The sequence below is a fragment of the Chenopodium album genome, chromosome 8 (assembly GCF_948465745.1).
Source record: "Chenopodium album chromosome 8, dcCheAlbu1.1, whole genome shotgun sequence".
Lineage (NCBI taxonomy): Eukaryota > Viridiplantae > Streptophyta > Magnoliopsida > Caryophyllales > Amaranthaceae > Chenopodium > Chenopodium album.
In genome coordinates this window covers 63,112,298-63,132,188 of record NC_137841.1, presented here as the reverse complement: position 1 = coordinate 63,132,188, position 19,891 = coordinate 63,112,298, and the positions used below count along the sequence as shown (strand labels likewise).

The 19,891-nt window shown below is 34.4% G+C and overlaps 2 protein-coding genes across 3 annotated transcripts; one reads left to right on the top strand and one right to left on the bottom strand.

The window, feature by feature from the left end:
- The first annotated feature begins 1,548 nt into the window (after positions 1–1,548).
- Positions 1,549–7,982, top strand: LOC145556228 (putative serine/threonine-protein kinase PBL17). Its single transcript, XM_081617881.1, has 6 exons — positions 1,549–2,369; positions 3,042–3,403; positions 3,946–4,081; positions 5,027–5,163; positions 5,615–5,738; positions 7,185–7,982. The coding sequence occupies exons 1-6, from the start codon at positions 2,147–2,149 to the stop codon at positions 7,769–7,771; spliced, it is 1,569 nt and encodes a 522-aa protein (XP_081474007.1). The 5' UTR covers positions 1,549–2,146; the 3' UTR covers positions 7,772–7,982.
- A 2,491-nt stretch (positions 7,983–10,473) lies between these two features.
- On the bottom strand, positions 10,474–18,067 carry LOC145556227 (TORTIFOLIA1-like protein 2). 2 transcript variants are annotated; one of them, XM_081617880.1, is made up of 8 exons: positions 17,580–18,067; positions 16,159–16,982; positions 15,630–15,824; positions 15,458–15,539; positions 13,348–14,018; positions 12,145–12,915; positions 11,492–11,678; positions 10,474–10,767 (listed from the first exon to the last, which is right to left on the bottom strand). In XM_081617880.1, the coding sequence occupies exons 2-7, from the start codon at positions 16,813–16,815 to the stop codon at positions 11,508–11,510; spliced, it is 2,547 nt and encodes an 848-aa protein (XP_081474006.1). In that variant the 5' UTR covers positions 16,816–16,982; positions 17,580–18,067; the 3' UTR covers positions 10,474–10,767; positions 11,492–11,507. The 2 variants fall into 2 exon arrangements, with proteins under 2 accessions (XP_081474006.1, XP_081474005.1); XM_081617879.1 differs by lacking the exon at positions 10,474–10,767 and having other exon boundaries at positions 11,078–11,678.
- Between the last annotated feature and the right edge of the window lie 1,824 nt (positions 18,068–19,891).

Genomic DNA, 19,891 nt, shown 5'->3' with positions numbered 1-19,891 from the left:
GGTTAATCCTAATGATTGTATGTTAGTCAGAAAGCGCACATGAATACGATCAGAATAAAGTAGAGGCCTATTATTAGGGCAGGTTCAATCTCTTTTAGGTTGGATTTGTACCATCATCCCCGAACCCTTATTTGGTTCTAGACCTTATGGAGTTGACGATCTCTTGGATCGTTAAGGGGTGTAACCTTCACCCTGTGAACGGTTTACAAATTCCTAAAACTTGTTGGCGACTCTTTTGCTCTATCTTCTTCCCTTTTGGACGCCACCGTACTTTAGTGTATGATCACAGCCATACATATATATATATATATATATATATATATATATATATATATATATATATATATATATATATATATATATATATATATATATATATATATATATATTTAGTATATATATATATATATATATATATATATATGTATTAATTACATGGTTTAATTATTTTAAAAAAAACACATATCAAAGAAAATTAAATCATAAATTACAATGTATATTAATGATTAGTTAGTTTCATGTAATAATCTGGGGCATCGCCCGGACCCAAAAACTAGTTTTATTAATGAAATCCTTTATTCTTCTTGTAAAAAAAAAAAAAACTGCTACCTAAAATTATGCGTCAAGATAGGTGTGGAAATTAATGTGGGTAAATACTAAAAAAATTATACAAGTTAATTAAAGTGAATTGCGAAATTATTTTTGTAAGACCCTACTAGAATATGTTTTTACTTACATATTAATGTATATTTTGGCTCTATAATTAACCAAGACATTTAATGAGGATATTTATGCTTTTTTAATTTACCTAAAAAAAATTAAAAATTAAAAAGAGTGAAACTTTTTTTTTTTTTTTTGAAACAAAAAAAAAAAAAAAATGGAGAGCAACTTAGTAATGAGGATATTTATGTTTTTGCTCGTGTAATGTTGTATTTTGTATGAAGATAGCAAATAACCAACCCTTTAAGCAAATACAAGAATTAATTTTGTGCATATTTACATTTCAAAATGGTCTTTCTAATCGTCATCTCTAATTTGCTTGTGACGGTAATAGAAAATACAATCGTAAATCGTAGTGAATAGTGATATCCCCATGACTATAAGTGTCAAAAACTGACTTGACCGACTCAAACAATTCGAATTTAATAACTTGTACGGATACAATAAATTAACCTGATTCAAACATTAAATAGACCCAACCAACCTCGCCGAACTTGTCTCGAACACCCAAATTGACACTCTACCCATTGACAAATTTAAAACACATAGACAAAAATAGACTCGGCCAACCTCACAAAACTTGTCCCGAACACCCAAATTAACACCTCTACTCATTGACATATTAGACACACATAAACAAATATAAACAATCCATTACCCATGCATCCAATCCCATGGTGATTTACATCATGCCTCCTAAATTGCAAGTAAATCCTTTAGACAATGACATCTTAGCATATTCTTTCTATCCATATTCCATCCTTACCCATTTAAGAAAACATAATTTTCGTTACCAATCTATATATATAGACTATGGAGCACCACATCCACATCACATTAATGTCGGTTTGAGATAAAATAATACCCGTTGTATATGGTGAATGTTTTGCTGGTGTATCTGCCTGTTTTGGCATGCACTCAGTAACAACAACAATACATCAAAGGAGAGAGAAAAACCACTGTGGGTCCCTCAATTAACAAGCTTCTTCCTTTCCTCCTCTCATGGTTTACCGTCTTAGGCGGCTCTTCTTCCAAATTACTTCCTCTTTTCTTCTTTTCTCTCCCCTATTTTCTCTCCTTTGAATCAACAAACCAGCTTTTTTTGGATTTCTTTGGAAATTTTTGTAGCAAATTTCATTGAACGAAGCTGTAATTTTTTTCTCCGGCGAACTTTCACCGGAGCTCCGGCTAACTTTTCCCGGCGACCCTTTTAAATTCCGTAAATACCCAGATCAGATCTGTCGTTAATCTACATTATCATCGTTTTTTAGGGATTTTTTCAGGAATTTTTTTTTCTGACATTTAGGAATTTTTCTGGGTTTTTTTTTAATTTAATTTTTGTAATTTAGCACATTGGGTATATATATTTTTTCTGGGTTTTTTTGGGTTAGTTTTTGAAAAATTATAAAAATAAAAACTTGGGTAGATGTCAAATGTTGATGGAAAAATGAAACAGCAAAAGAAAAAAAGTGGTGGGTTGAAATTCATGGGAATGTGTTTTAGTTCCAGTGAATCTGAACAACAATCTTTGCAAGAGGAACAACATTTGCATAAACAACAACAATACCAACAATATCAACAACATTTACAACACAAACATTATAATCTACATCGCCCACATCAACAAGCTCCTCGGAATAATCAAAGAGGTATCGTCTCGAATCCATCTTTGTTTATGCTTCGAATTTGTTGGGTTTTGTATTAATAATTGAGATTATGTGAATGTGGTTTGTTTTGATGATATGATTGAATAGGGGTTACAAATGTAGAACAATAACAACCCCAAAGCCAAGAAATTAATGTTGATTAATATAATAGTTAATGTGGTTTATATTGTTGGTAGGGGTGTATTTATTAGAATTTGGGAGATTTTACTTTTGTTGGTTGTATTGTTATGTTATTTTAAACTTCTCTTTGAGTTTGCATTGTTTAATTGATTGAATGTATGAGGTTTTTTCATTTTCAGGATGGTTTTTGGTTATATATGCTTTTCAGCTATGAGAATTTGATAGATTATACTTGTTAGATGAGTGGTTGTTACTTGTTAGATTATCAAACTATGTAAATGCAAATATCTTATATTCTTATGCAATACAATATTAGAGAGTTTGCTTTAGTTTTTGGCTTGTGTTTTGTTGCATTACACTCTACTCAAAAAGGGGTTATTGTAAGCTGCAATATTGACATGATTTGAAGAAGTGGGAAATGTTGGAATCCTTGGAAGAATTTCTAATTAGTCCATTTTTGGAGCATTTAGAATGTTCAGTATACATGACTTTTTGTGCTAATTATCTTCATTTGTATGGTTGGCTGTTATTCAGGTGGTGGTCATCGAGTCGGTCGAATGTCCCCTGTACTAAATCAAGCGACAACTACTTCGACGAGTAAAGATGGATGTAAAGGGGAGCGGCAGGGTAGCAAGAGCCCGAACTTCCTGTTTACCCCAAAAGATGTAAAAGAACTCCGCCAGCATCCTGAATATAGTAAAGTTGACATCTTTTCATTTGAGGAGATGAAGTTGGCTACGAAACACTTTCGGCCAGATCTAATTCTTGGGGAAGGTGGCTTTGGAGTAGTTTATAGAGGAGTTATAGATGAGACCGTGAGGCCAGGCTACAAGACCACAGAGGTGGCCATTAAGCAGCTGAACCCAAATGGTTTTCAAGGAGACAAAGAATGGCTGGTACTTCTTCATACATCTCTTGCCTTTTCGATCCTTTGTATTCATTATCATGCTCATAATATTGCTAGAGCTCTGTCTTGATCTCACTCAAGCACAACCAAGTTGTTGATTTGGAGTTGTCAAAAGATATTTAACTAGAAGCCTAGTCTCTATTTTAGTTTGACTAGATTATGATTGGGGCCTGTTGATAGCAATAGAGAATGAAAATAAGGTGCAATTAACAGCTACATGTTTAGAATTTCTTAGAAAAGCTCTTTCAAATAAAAAAAGAATTTCTTACAAAAATGACAATTTTGGGACCTTAACATGCAACTGATGACTTAAGATTCTCTTCTTAAAATCTTAATGCTCAAATTATATTTTCTATTCCTGTCGTTGTAGCAAGACATGATAAAGTAATTACTATTTTCTAGCTCTTCAACTTAATGTGTTAATGTTGTTGGAGACCCAAGTTGATGTGAGGATCCTTATTTGTCATAGAACATGATATGCGCTTGTTGCATTGAAATGGTGATAATGAATATAGATCTTTTATGATGCAGACAGAAGTTAGCTACTTGGGACAGCTTAGCCATCCAAACCTTGTAAAGCTGATTGGCTACTGCTGTGAAGATGAGCACAGGTTGTTGGTTTATGAATATATGGCATCTGCATGCCTGGAGAAGCATCTCTTCCGCAGTAAGTTGCCATTAATAGTTGCAAAGCCTTTTTAATTTTTTTTAAATCCAGTTGAATTGAATATGATGATGATTATTATTTTTAAGTAGATTTCATGCAAAACACAAAACTAATGATATATGATGTGACAATATACTTTACATACAGGGTTTTTATGTGCTTATTCTATTCTCTACATATTAGGACTCATCTCTTGTCTGAAACATCTAGGTAGATGTGTTTATTCAAAATTTATATGTATAAACTATGTTTTGTCAACTTATGCAAACAATAGGCAATAAATATGGCGATATATTTTCCCAAAAGTTAGAATATTTTATTAGGTGTAGTTGGGTGAGTTAATTGCCACTGCTTTGGTAGCACTCCAGAAGGGATTTGACATGGGAATGGACCCCTTCATTGAATTATATAGCTATCAGATAGATGTAATAGGTGAATGAGAAAGACATGTTATAGTTAATATGTACATTTGTATTATTCAACACATTTTGTATTTTCCTGAATTGCAAGATAGGAAGACAATCAAAATTCCATACATTTATTGTCTATAAGAATTGTACTATTAAAAGGCATTGGTCATCCCATGATCTCACCAAGTCCTCCATCTGGCCATGTCCCCATCTTGCAGGTTTGACTGGCACATACCATGACCATATTAAAAACTTCTAATCAGCAAAATCTCATCATATCTTCATTTAAGTTGTGAAAACATGTCTAGCTAAAAATTTAAGAATTTATTGCATTTATTCATATGATAAATATCAAAAATATTCAAAATAGATGACAAACAACTCTCCTAAATGGCTAAATATGCCAACCATCCTTTAAAAAACAGGACATACCGTGCATTACTATGAATAAGAATTAAGAACTAGTGTTATTAAATAAAACCTTTTAAAGTTTCTCATATATAGTGTACTCACTTAGTATCTCTGCTTTTGCAAGGAATGTCTTCTACCCTCACGTGGTTGAGGCGAATAAAAATTGCTCTTGATGCTGCGAAAGGGCTTGCTTTTCTTCATGGTTTGGAGCGGCAAATCATCTACCGTGATTTTAAGACATCAAATATCTTGCTTGATGCGGTTAGCTGTTGTCCCTTGCCTTTTTCTAACTAACTTCGCTTTCATTTTTTAGAAGTGCTTTATAACCAATAATTGCAGAAACATGAGATTTTCTTATTGGAGTAGTAGTTTGTATTTATGAAGTAAAATTACAGAAAATATATGCTTTGGGAGTTTGGGGTTCTTTTTTGTGTTGGGAACAGTGGGTAGGGTCGTAAGGGTAGGATGCTCTGACCTCTTTTTCTTGATTTTTTTTTTTCTTTCTATTTTAATACCCTTTGTAATGCTTATAATGTGCACATTTTGCTTCAATAACTTTATTTTTCTTCTTCGTTTTATCTTTTCTTTTTTTATTTTTTCTTTCAAAAAATTTTAATTTTATGGTGAAATAATTAGAAGTTGTCTCATCCTGTTTTGCCTTTGTTATAAAGCTGTGACTTTTCTGATTGATATTTTCTTTTGCAATGTGCAGAATTTTAATGCAAAACTTTCTGACTTTGGGCTTGCTAAGGAAGGTCCAATGGGTGACCAAACACATGTATCAACACGTGTTATGGGTACTTATGGCTATGCAGCTCCAGAATATGTGATGACTGGTAAGGCTTCTAACTAACTACTGTTTGATAAGTTCATCTTGCTCTTCCAGAATATGGAGGGTATCTTTTTCTCGTCGAGATTTTGACAAATGATTTGCTTCAATTTGAGTTGCATCTTACATTGTAGTAGTTTTTAGGCACTGCTTTGCCTTCCAGCTTCTAAAACAGTTTTCTTGCATTTCAATTAAGGGCATTTTCAGGGGGAAATCTGGATTACAGTCTGAATTTAATTGTCACATTGTTTTAACCACTTATAATTAAGGATATAACTTGATTTCACAAAAATGACACTTAATAATAGAAGTGTTTTTCCTATCTTCCCTTTATTGTTTAATTTAAGTAGTGGCGTATTAGGAAATTTAATAATAGACCATACTCCCTCTATCCCTAACTATTCATCTGCCCTATTGGGCCTCATAGCTTAATACTTAAATAAGTGTTGGAGAAAGTGGGATGATGTCTCCACTTTTAACTGGAAGGAGAGAGAATGGTGAGTTGCTGTTGGGTGATAGATAGTAAGTAGGACCCCAAATTGTGAGGAAAAAGGGGATATTATTGGACAATGCTGACATAAAAAGGAAAAGTGAAAATAGGAAGAAATAACTAGTGACACCTCAATAGGGAAGGTGGAAGAATAAAAAGGGACAGAGGAATACTATTGTAGTAGGAAAAGTGGTTTCTTTCTAGACATCTTAATAATATACGTGACTATTACTAAGAGAGTAGATGATATGTATTTGTTACACAGCATACCAGTTCTGAGGCTCGATCTGGCTTGGTGGAATCATTAAATTTCAACCAACTGGGTGTCTTTTCTTAAATTAACACAGATTTAGATTTGGTCCAGTACTTGTCTATGAATTGAGAGAGAATGCAAAGAGTGAGAAGCTCTAAAGAAACCGATTAGGCTGTTGAATAGTTTCTATCCCGTTAGATTCTATTCATTCTAACCTTGGATATTTGGCTTCCAAGCTGTTGTATTAATATTGTGTTGTCTAAGCTTTTATTGAGAAACCGATTAGGCTGTTTTAATAGTATCTATCCCATTAGAGTCTAACCATGAGTCTCATTATTTGTTTTGCTTTGGAGTGTGCCAGTGACACATTCATTATGACACTGTGATATTTAACCTTTTTCTGCCTTTCATTATGTGGGCATCTTTTGGAGATTGCATATTCCATCATTATAAATTCTAGTTTTTGTAACTTGGATTGTAGGGTTAAAAAATTTTCGCTTATTGACATCTGTTGATGACATCCCAACTCTTCTTTTATGCAACAATTATACTAAGAGATCTGTCATAATTCTATGTTTCTGAATTTTATCCTCATCCAAATACTTAATTTAAGTGATGGTATTTTTTTTAGTCTGGATGGATGGAATTTTATTGATATATATACATTCTTTTAGTGAGGCCATCAATGTAAAGTTGCCTATTTTTGTCAGGGCATCTAACGGCACGAAGTGATGTCTATGGTTTTGGAGTTGTGCTGCTTGAGATGCTCATTGGAAGGAGAGCATTAGACAAGAGTAGACCCAGCCGAGAACATAATCTGGTAGAATGGTGTCGCCCCCTCTTGAATAATAACAAGAAACTTCTTCGAATTTTAGATGCAAGAATTGATGGGCAGTATTCAGTTAAGGCTATGATGAAAGTGGCAAGCCTTGGGTACCAATGCCTTAGCCAAAACCCAAAAGGAAGACCTCCGATGAGTCAAGCAGTTGAAACTCTTGAAGCTGTTTATGAAGAGGAGCGAACCCGGGAAACGTCTTTGTCATCTCAAAATGGTGGAGTCACCCTTTATGAAGCTCCTAAAGAAAAACTTAACGTGGACCCTCGAGTAGAGAAGAAAATCCTTGCTAAGAATGAAGAAGAAAGAGTTGGTGTACAGCATGAACGTCGGAGGAGGAGAGAGGGAAGAGCCATGAGTGAGCCTCAAAATGATTTTTTTGGCCGCAGTCTTTCCCGCCGCAGTAATTCCCCTGAATTAAGGACTCACAATAGATCTTTCAGAGATCAGATGTCTAAATGAATGTTCAAGCACTACAAAGTGGTGTATTCGTCTAGCTTTCTGATCTCAAAACAAGTCTTGTATAAGAGAGAATTGAGGCATTGATTCTCTGAGTAGTAGCTATTTTGTCAAGCCTTCCGTATCAACAGGGAGTAGTAACCAATTTGGATGTAAATAGAGATACATAATGACATAATCTAACATTTTATTAATTCATTTTTATTATAGTGCCCCTATTGTTGTAAATGTCATTTTCTACTACATCCAACACTTTTTTTTAGTCATTTAGAGAATTCTGAATGAATGAGAGATATATACGAAGTATAATAGACACCATACTCAAATCATTTATGACATTAATCCTTTATTTTTTAAATTGTCACGCAATAAAATGTTATCTATTATGAGTATTATCAAAAGGGAAAGTATATACTATATTTTTACCCTTCATGTTGTATAACAAAGTGCGCACTTATTATTTTATCAATAAAAAATATTTCATCTGCTCATAAATAATCTTCTTGTATTCTTTTTTAGATTTTTCATGCACAAAAATAAGACTTTTAATTGGATAAAATGAGTTTCAACAATTATAAGTTACGTAGTATTCTTTTTAGGATTTTTTTTTAAAAAAAAATAAAAAAATAAACTTTGTGCAACACAAAATGGTTAAATTTTACACTCAACTCATGTGATGTGGAGAAGCAGGGAGAGGTGAATGCGCTCACGAGATTAACTTTTGTCTCAACAAGAACAAAGATGACAGTTGGAAGATCAAGGTGGCACATATTTATAGGGAAGGCAATAGCGTGGCAGATTGGTTGGCCAACCGTGGAGTCGTTCACGACACAAGTTTTGGTTTAATTAGTTCAGTTCATGTGGATAATGAAGAAGAATTATAATAGAATATCAGTAAAAAAATAATTTCAGTTCAGCAAAATTAATTTAAGTTCAGTAAAATTAATTAAGTGCAGTAAAATTAATTAAGTGCAGTAAAATTAATTTAAGTTCAGTAAAAATAATTTAAATTCAGCAAATACAATTTTGTTTCAGTAAAAATAATTTAAGTTCAGCAAAAATAAGGTGAAGAGAACACTGAGTTTCAACAATTATAAACATATAATTTTTGTACAACAAAAATGTTAAATTGTGACTTGAAATCTAGTAGGGTTGACTTTGAACGCAAAATATCTCTCAAACTAAAAGCGATTTTGAGGTGATTCATTGGAGGTGATAGCTATCTTGAACCAACGATAGGTCATATGCCCAATTCCGATAAAAAAACGATAAAGTTATGACCGTTTTAATTTACGAAAACCTGACGAAGCTTGAAATTTGCAACGAGGCTGCGAGCTATAGCTCTATGCGAGTGAGCTATAGCTCAGCCCTATGAGGACTTGCGGGCTTGCGGCAGGCATGAGCTAGCTACCGAGCTATAGCTCGGTAGTTAGGTTATTCTAGGATAATTGATGGAATATTTCTTAAAATTATATCTTTTCTATGATGGCTATTTGAGTCTATTTGGGGAACAATCTTAGGGTTTTATTAGGGTTTCCTTGTGTTATAAAAGGACCCTTTAGTTGATCAATTAGATTATAACTTTTGAGCCATTAGATTAAGGACTCCTTGTATTATTCTCTTGTTTCTTTCTCCATTATAGTGAAGAAACTCTCGAATCCCCCACACGTGGATGTAGGTCTATTTTGACCAAAACACGTAAATCCTTGTGTTCTTTGTATATCTTCTTTATTGTTTTTCTCGTTCTTAATTTCATTGACTTGTTCCGCATTAATCAAACACAATTACACCCTTATTTCCTAACAAAAAATAACCAATGTTTGACAAAAAGATAAGTTCACCATAAATAAGTTAAGCAAAAGGTCAGCAAAAATTGATTGAGCAAAAATAAATTTGGGGGATCACATCATGAGGATTAGTGTTATTTTTAAATGGAAGAAATGCAAAGGGAAAACTAAGATTAATTTGAAGTGAACTGACTGATTTTGTGAAATAATTTAAAGTTTCTCTGAGTTGTGTTTTCTTTTGTGTACGTCATACTCTCCTTTCTAAACTATTGTCTAAATTTATACTAGTATATGCTATTCCAATATATAAGTAAAGTTGCCTTTCAAAAAAATATAAAGTAGAGTTCTTAACTTATTTTGTTTCTGATTAAATTTGCATTTTACAATTTTTACAAAGACATGATAAACAGAAAGATCAAAACAGGTCAACTTCGAGTCATTTTAATTCGTGTCAAGCCAGATTCAAGTTATTGAGACGGGTTACAACCTGTGTAACATGTGACAGGTTGATACAATATGTGAAAAAACAAGTTTGCTACAATCGGGCAAACTACATGACAAATGCAATGAAATTGAAACTAAAAATACCAAAGTACTCTGCAGATGAAGCAGATTACTTGATATACAGACCTATTGTGCTTTGTGCTAGATGTTGCCCATGGTGGAGGAACTGGGTGACTCTGCCGGTGTCCAGCGATGGGATTCCAATCCTTACCGGAGGCAGCTGACCATGATAAAACAGATCTTTCATATCCATATGCTTCTTTTTTAGGGTTACAAATATAAAGATTGTCAACATTTTGTTAAACTAATACTTCGTATCCAAGTGTACAGCCATTGGAATAGAAAGTTAAGCCCTACAGTACAAATTCCAGCTGCAATCATGTTCATTAACAGTAAATCAGCTTCCACAAGTTCGACAAAATTTTTACATACGTGTAATCCGGCTAGTACGACTCAATGTCATCATACGATCAATAAAAATCGCTGCTTACCATTACTTGTGAAAACTAACACACTAAATTAGAATCGATCATCCATGCAACATACATGACTAGTAGAAAACTTTTTGATAACATTATGCAAGATGTACAAACTGTTCTACTGGTAGAATCTTAATCTAAGCTTGTGATAAAGATTGACACTAAAAAGATACATACTAACTCAGAGTAGCCGGAGCACTGCCTTAGTCAACGTTGAAGGACACTCATCCTACAAAAGACAACAATCAAAAATCAGCAAATTGACAGCTCACTGACTGTAAAATTTAAAGCAGCTGACAGAAGAACAAAAGGATGGGATTCAAGATATGCTGACATGACAAGTGTTAAGCCTCAATAGAAAGAATGGGGAAATATCAAGTGCTCACACAACATAAACAATTACACATCAACAAATTCACATTAAAAAGGAAAGGAAAAAGAAGGGGGAAACTGAATCAGATATGATTATTTATATAAAATTAAATACTAGTAAATAAAAAGAACCAAGATAATTCTAGGTTAGTTCTGATAATGGTTGTTAAGTCTATTTTACTACTAGAATCAATACTGGGGGTACAAAACTATAAATAAACTCAATTAAGGGCCACTAGTTACAGATAAGTGATATGTTTGCAGCCCATCATATTGGAAGAAGAATAGGACCAATGAAAAACAAGAGTCAGCAAATTAGGCTGCAAAATTAAGCTGATTCATAGTTCAGACAATGGAGAAATTTTCTTTTATTAGATGGGAGTCGCTCTGTAGGCTGAAGCATTAGATTTCTGGAATCTGAGAGTGAAATAAAGCAAAGAGTCATTTGGGTCTGAGATATCCTACGATAATGTTAGTTTCTAGTAACATCTGATGCATCTTCTCAACTACAATGGCAGTAATGAACTTACAAGACCTACTTTTCAGCATGTTCATTTCACAAAACAGTAACTTGAGCATACCATATGAGATATCAGCCTAACCCCAAATTTGTTGTAATTTCATCGCTAGTTGGGCAACCAATCTTCTCTTTGTAGGATGAGTAACTTCAACATCCAATGCTTCCTGCACTGCCAATAGAATATCTCTCTTCACTTTCAGAGAAAGAGGAACATAGTTTGGTCCGTGCATTGTGCTCAGATCTACTATCTGTAATGAAGAAAAGGTCAGCAAGTATGTTCAGGGCAGACTATTTTATGAGAGAATTAATCTGACAAGTAAGATGAAATTCATATTTCCCTGAATATGATATTTCCCTGAATATGATAATCTAATAAGTGACATGAAATTTATGTGACCAGATCTTTGTAATGTAGCTTTCTATTAACAAGATATAAATGCTATGCTGGCATAGAATACAGTTGTAATGTGAAAAGAAGCATGAAGGTTTATTTTGCATGACCTCCAATAGTTTTCAGGTTCATTGCATTTTACCCGTGACTCCATGAGACAATTATTTGACTCCCATTAAAGGGAAGAAGTCATCACCAAATAGTGATCACTGAACCATTGAAATTTAAGTAACTCTAAGAGTAGAGTCATGAAATAACAAGCACTAAGGTTAATCTAAAACAAAATTCTTACTTAAATTTGTGAGGAAGTCACATAAGATTACCTGCTGCAACCAAGGAATTATAGATTCAACAATTCTGTGTTCCGAGGCACATGATGCTAAAGCAGTAAAGAGATTGTTGATGGTCTCATCTGACAAACTATCCAACACCGGACCAGTTCCATCAATCAGCTCAATCAGAAGTAGTTGATCGCCTGAATAGAGAGCTTCTGTGTAGGCAGAGTCAAGGTCCCCTTCGCATAGAAGACTCTTAACATACTTCCAGAGGTCATTATTATCCACTCTTCCATTCAGCTGAGTATTACCATGAGAAGTTGAAGAAACAATGTCATTTTTACCCACTCTTCCATTCTGCCTAGGATTACCCTGAGAATTTGAAGAAATGATGTCAGTTTTCCTGCTTCGGTGGTAGGTTGTGTTTTGCAGATTTGGCCCAGTACTTTTCTCAGGCCCTTCTCTAATATGATTTCTATTCACCATTGACAATGGTTGTCTTCGAGAGTCCACACAAGGGCTAATAGGATTGCTTTTATTCTTCATCCCTACAGCTTTCCCCTCCCAACTGTTTCTGTTGCTTGAGCATTGTGCAGCAAGATTTCGTTCCTGAGTTTCGATTGATTGCCTAGGAGTGGAATTATTCGAAATTCCAGAAGAAATAACACTCCGGCTTTTTTCAACAGATCCCCTGCTTGCGAGATCACTATATTTGCCTCCCTGAGCAAGGTCATGCACAATTCTGTCAACAGCATGTTCCAGACTTGAAACCTTTAACTGTATGATAGATAGGGTCTCCATGGTGCTCGTTGTAAATCCCTGTCACAAAACAAAGAGCAGATTTAACAACATATGAATAATTTGCAAAATCTGACAGAAAATTTAACCATGCAGTGATGTGCTAACTAGTAGGCCATGTTACCAAGGTTGGCCAGACTCTAAAAATTTTATCTTACAAGAGTCACAAATCACCATATAATAAAGGAAACAGTGATTTATTACTCCTTTCCAGATATACATCAAATTACAATAAATTATTGGCTTGTAGGATTAACAAACAACAGAGTTCAGTTCTGTTTTTCCTTATCTACTTCTCATATTCATAATGCTTTTAGTATAGGTTGGCCTGTAATGAAAAAATAAAAATCTTATACTAGAAACTGAAATATAAGAAAATGTCATGTATACTACTGGTGGACAATAGCAGATGGGCAGCACACAAAAGCATGCTTAAAGCATCTAAGCAGTTACCTGTAAGATATCCATCAATCTTGATTGCTTGTTTTCTATTTCTATAAGCTGTTTCTGGATAGAGATAATCTCGTTTTCTGTTTGGGGACGATAAACACGCACAGAGTGACACTCTTCAGCTTCTGTAACTGTAGAATCAAGACTTCTACGATCTGTCAGCTTTGATATGTATGACTGCTTTTCAGTTTCAACGTCATCTTTTCCCACAGAAAACCTGTTATCTCCTCCTGCTGACTTTGTGATATCACCTCTACGAGAATTGCAATGGAAATCTGACACAAACTTGTTAGTAAAATTATCTGAAACACGGTTAGATGCAGATGAATACTCTTGCTTGTCTTCAATTAAATCATACTCATGCCCAACCTCTTGCATGCTTATGACATCAGCCGTCACTGTTTCTTGTGTCTTACAAACAGAGCTGCTTCCAGATTCATCATTATGAAGATACTGTGGAATACCAGAGTGCATCTTTGGAACAGCAACATCAACATGCCAATCACTGTTATTAGATTTGCTAGAAATCTCAACAAAATTAGGACTTCCTTTTCTTCTTGAATCAGAAGCTCTATTCCTCACAACATTGGTCTTTGATTCTGTATGAGAGACGCCTTTCCACATAGAGCTTCCAGCAGTAATTAGATCACTGCAATCATCACCGCACAAACTATCTGCAATATGGAAAACCATCGATTAAATTATGCCAGACAAGGGCTAAATAAGGATTGAGATCATGCTGGCAATGTGTTATACATGTTCATGGAGCAGAAAAATGTTCCAGCAGTAGTGCACCACCAAAGAAAATGAAAAATCAGATTAATCGAACATTAGCAGGTTTCTCTTCATAAGTACACTTTCTAATACTTCTTAAGTAACCTAACTTAATTCATTACATTAGGGCATTATGACTAGCAGAGTTGGGGAAATTTGGATGATTGACATCATTACCCCAAACCAATCTAGCCTAGTAGTGAAGAATAAAAAATTCAAAAGGACCCGCCGAGAAAAACCAGAGAAAGGGAAAGAAATCAAGGTAAAGCACTTAAAATAAAATTAGTCAAGCATAAAGACATGATGATCAAGACCATTAAGGCCCTACCAAACAAGGTCCAACCATGGCACCGGGCATCAGTCTTCTGTATCTAGAACTCTAGATGGAGCTTAAATTGTTTATACAACTTTACATATGGAAGACCCTTGGCTTGAAAGACATCAAAAACCTTGATTTAAAAATGAGCAAAAATGGTATACCACCTTTGAACTATAGGTCTGTAAAATGGTGCTTTGGCTCCTACTAATCAGGTGCGCTTTTTTAGAACAAAGTATAAGTTATCAGCATTCTAATAAAAAAAGTTCTTGCCACATGGCTCTTTTCACCAGTTCATTGGCACAATAAAATTCCTTACAGAAATTATGCATTAGATGGCTCTGTCTCTTTCATGAGAAAATATGCACAAACTTGTCCCTTCAACCTATTTACCTACTTGCTATATGCCAAACTTATTTAAAACCTTTTTACTTTATAGCATGCTTCTTTTCATTTTATACTTTTTCCTCTACTTTTTATGTAACATAAAAACTCAATGAAGTTTCCCTTCATATATATATCAGGATAGTTGGGATAAAAAATGTACTCCTTTTCAAGGACCATGATTCCATACCCCAGCAAACCAGTACTTCACTCTCTCATTATCATTTTTTTTTCTTTTTACATGAGCCCTTGAACAATCTCCTTGAAAACAAAGGCGTGTTAAAAGAAACTTCAAAATAAACTAGAATTGTGATTATTTGGAATAGAAAATTCATGCAACTGAAAAATAAGTGCACGCATGAATGTAGAAAATAGAAAAAGGCTAGATATCAACTTTAGAATTAGGGTCTGTGATTTACTTGAACTGAGTTGAACTGAATATTTTATCAGAGAAGGAAATTAGGAACTGAACTGAACTGATTGGAGCTGAACTGAACTAAACTGAAAATAAGCTGAAGAGAACATGCCCTTAGTTTTTTAACAACCCTAGAATATGATTAGACCATTAAGGCTAAAATGTCCTAGAGTAGGATTAAATCTTCAAATCAAAATCCAAAGATATGGGCCACATCAACTAACCTGAAGGTTCGGGTACATCCTGTTGTCCAATGCTTCTCCAGCAATGCAGTGCCTGTGATATTGTATCTCTTACTGGTTTCACCTGTATAATAAGAAGAATAAGTTGAATAAACCTTTTGTATGATGTAGGCTTAATATCTTTTTAAATTGAAGAGTTATTATCAATATTGACCTTATCAAAGCGACATGATTCAAGTGCTTGAATGCAAGAAGCCTTAAAAGGCACCAAGAAGGGTCCTCCACTTGAAGCAATCTCCCCCAATGCTAATGACGCAGCCTTACGAGTTGTCCAATCACTGTCCTTTAGAGCTTCTTGTATGCTGCAAATTGCAGTTGATAAAGCACTATGTGACAGAGCACCTCCTGCCTAAGCATCAAGAATATGCACACAACATCAGGGGGACAATAACTCAATAAGCAATATAATAAAATTCGAAAGATAGTTTCTACAATTTGTAAGTCATCAATGTGATGAAATAATCTAATTCTGCTTCTGTAGTTCTGTGCATTACATTATGCACTCCTGTAACCATCAAATTGATGAAACAAGAAACTTAGTCTAAATAAACCACATATGCTGGAAGCTAGACTGTCACATAATCTGCAAACATACCCCTCCCCAAAGTTATGCATAATAAGGTGAGCATAGTAAAAAACATACAAGCATAATGAGATTATGTATACCTCAGAACTAAACTAACCTGAATAAGACTTTTGTTCAATTCAATCACTGCTGGTTTAGCCTTAAAGTGTGGATTCTTGAGCAATTTCATGGTGCGAGCCAACATCTTTTGCAAGATCGACACTGGAGGATCATTCATGTTTTCAATGACCCTGGCTAAACACATTGCAGCACCTGCCTGAATCTGCTTATTCTGATCACCCAAGGCCTCAAACAAGGGTCTCACTAGCAAAACAAAGACACCATCAGTTTCAACTTGACGATTTCCAAATTCTGATGCAAAAATACCCATTGTCTCCACACATGTATCCCTAACAACAGAATCCTGATCCTTGAGTCGTTTTACGATTGAAGCAACCATCTTCCCCAAGTGTGGCCCTAGAAGATCCCCATGCATTTTCACCAAAACCCCCATCATCCTAACACATTCCTTGCGAACTGCACTCTTCTGCTCCGAATCAGAATCCAATATACATGACAAAAATGGGACAAGTCCATCTAGGTTCAAACTTTCAGCTGTTTTTTCCAACTCCTGAACTCCAATTTGGTATGTATCACGGTCCGCAATCTTATTTATAGCAAGAACAACTCGATGCTTGAGTTCATACACAACATGCTGTGGATTAGCCACCTTTTTAGAACCCCTTGATTTCACCTCAGTTCTTCTCTTCATCATCTTAAGTTGTTTCTTTTTCGAAACTCAATCTTCCAATGACAGAAGGATCAAAACAAAACCGATTTCAAGAGGATTAAAAAGCAACTCCAAGCACACCAAGTGCTAGAAATCTGAGTCATTCATAGGTCAATAGACCACTAGAGCTTCCACAACAGCCCTACTTTGTGCTGCAAGGCATCAGACAACAAATATGCATCAAACTCACAATAAACAACTTAATGGTGTAAAGAATATTGCTTCACTTTCATTAAGCTCGTGCCAACTAGATTACTTAGTTAAAGTATCGGAAGTGCTACTACTTGTACCCATAACCTAACACAAGACCTTAGATCAAACCCCGTCTACATCATTACCCTTTGTGATTCTCCTTTATTAAGTCGCGGATTCTGTCATATCACTTCAACTAAAACTAACGCAATCCAAATCACATTACTGGCAACCCAAAACCAACAAAAATAATGTTACTATTTTTGGCTACCCATTAGCTAATTGTAATTTCTAAATTTACAGAAAATATAAAAATCAACCAGAAATCAAATTATACTGAAATCAACACATATTTGATATTAACACTTAATCAAATTTTTGAATAACATGCATATTTCACATAAAGAGACCCCAAACTATTCGTGCTCCTTTCGTCCCGATTTATTTGTCACAACACGGGTTCAAAATAAATTACACTATCAACGCGACTATTAATTCGGGACTAACTGAATACCATATAGCTAAAAACATAAAAACCCAGAAAACAAAAAACTTACAAGTTATCAATCCTTCAATAAACTCCATAGTTGACGAGCTAGAAGCTCGAGAAGAGGAAGAGGAGAGAGAAAACAACTCATTCCACAGCAGACGTAGTACAACTACAAGTACCTCGAAATGGGGTTTGAAAATTTTGAACTGGGAACAATTCAAAAAATAGTATTTTATTTATTTGAATTTAATAGTAATAATTTGAAAATAAAAAAATGGAAATTTGAAAAGGGTAGAATGTGAATAATTTTGAAAGTGTAAAAAAGAAATGGAAAAAAACAGTGGAGAAGTCGTAGTAAGAGGAGCAGAAAATGATTAAATTAACAGGGAATCTGAGAGAAATGCTGGAAAATGGGGAAACACGAGAAGAAGACGAAATTCGAGGGTGTGGTGGGTTGTCTTTTTCGCGCTCTTCTGTGTTTTTCGAATTCAGGGGAGCGTTAGTGTTTCAATTTTAGTGGGACCGAATATAAACCCTAACCAAATTTTAGAATACTTGTTGCGTTTAATACTCCTTACTTCCTTAGGGCCTCTTCATATTTACTAAACTGAGCTGAATTGAACTGAACTGATTGGAACTGAACTGAACTGAACTAAGCTGAAATGAATATTTTATGAGAGAGGAAAATTAAGAACTGAACTGAACTAATTGGAGCTGAACTGAACTGAACTGATTGGTGTTGAACTGAACTGAACTGAAAATAAGTAGATATGAACAGGCCCTTAGTGACGTCCTTACTACATTTGGGCATGGACAATTGGACATATCACATATGTATTGCTTCCTCCGTTTTTCCGCTTTGACTTTTACACTATTCACCACTCCTCCTTTGACCGTGTTTTGTGAATAATAATTAAAGAAAAACATATTTATGTAAGATATTTTTAAATTCGTCTAAACAAGTAATATAATAATATATAACTTTTATAATTTTTACTTATCAAGAATTAAAGTTATTGATCGTTAAAGTTTTGCATTGGCAAGCGTGATAAAAGAAACTAGTCAAGTAAAAAAGAACAGAGGAAGTATGTAGTTAGGGATGACAACGGATCGGATCTTGACCGGGTTCGAATAGACCTAGATCCAAATCCCTTTTTGTATCAAAGATTCAGATCCGACCCAGATTCTTCGGGTCTGGAAAATAGAGACCCGAATCCAGATCCGACGAGTCCAATGTATCCGAGTTCAAAACGGGTCGAATATATTTTACCTGAATTTTTTGCAATAAATGTAATGTTTGGGTCAAAAAATGCATTTTAAACTTCCTTTGGGAGTTATTAAGTTCAACCTAAATTAAAGTTATACGGCTAATCTAAAAACACAAAGTAACCAATTTATACATTTATATTTTGAAATAAAAATTATAAACAACAAAAAAGGTACGATGTTAAAAATGAGCAAGGGAAAAAACAACGATGTGTATCTGATTTGAGCATCCAAAATTCATCTTTTGAAAGGGCTAATCTCTATCACTAACTAAGATCATCAACATTTTTAATAAAGAAACAAACAAATTTTGTTTCTTTAAATAGAAAAATTAAAAAACGGGTAAATGGATCTAGGTCCGGGTCTAGGCGTCAGTTCCGTTTTTTTCAGCAAGACCCAAATCCGACGGATTTAGGCTTTACAATTATTCGTGTGTGTGAAAGCAAGGGTTTCCCTACTTCATCGTAGTATCTACCTGACAGGGTAAAGTCGTATCCCCAAATTAAAAGTAATTCCTAAATCCTCTAACTAATGTAGATAGAGAAGTAGGGTCGAATCCACAGAGAAACGGATCTTTCTATTCCTAATTAACTAATATAATCTAGATTATGAGGTAACCAATATTTATATTTGAGTATGAAACTAAACTACAAAGAATGAGAATAAGGAGAAAACAATATATAAAAGGATCTAGGGCATAAGTTCACCAATAAATAATACTCCAGGGTAAAACATCGTAATCAATCATTGACATTGCATAAATAACATGATTAACAGGCTCTCGCAATTTATTAATCAACATAGATCTAACAGGCTCTCGCAATTTACTAGATCTAAGTTCTTATTGAAAATAGCCTTTAATATCAAATTAACATCTACTCGATTCGTCAATTCAACATTGCTATACTCTTACAAGCCGTAATTGTAAAACGTTAAAACAATTCAATAAGAAATTATCATGCAATACCAATAATCAATAATAGTCAATCATCGATGCATCAATTAACCAGATTGTAAAGGGCTTTCGCTACGTATTACAATCACAGAATTAATCTACCGGTATTAAATCTCATCTCCCGAATCTCGACTTAACCATTTATAAATTAACCTGCC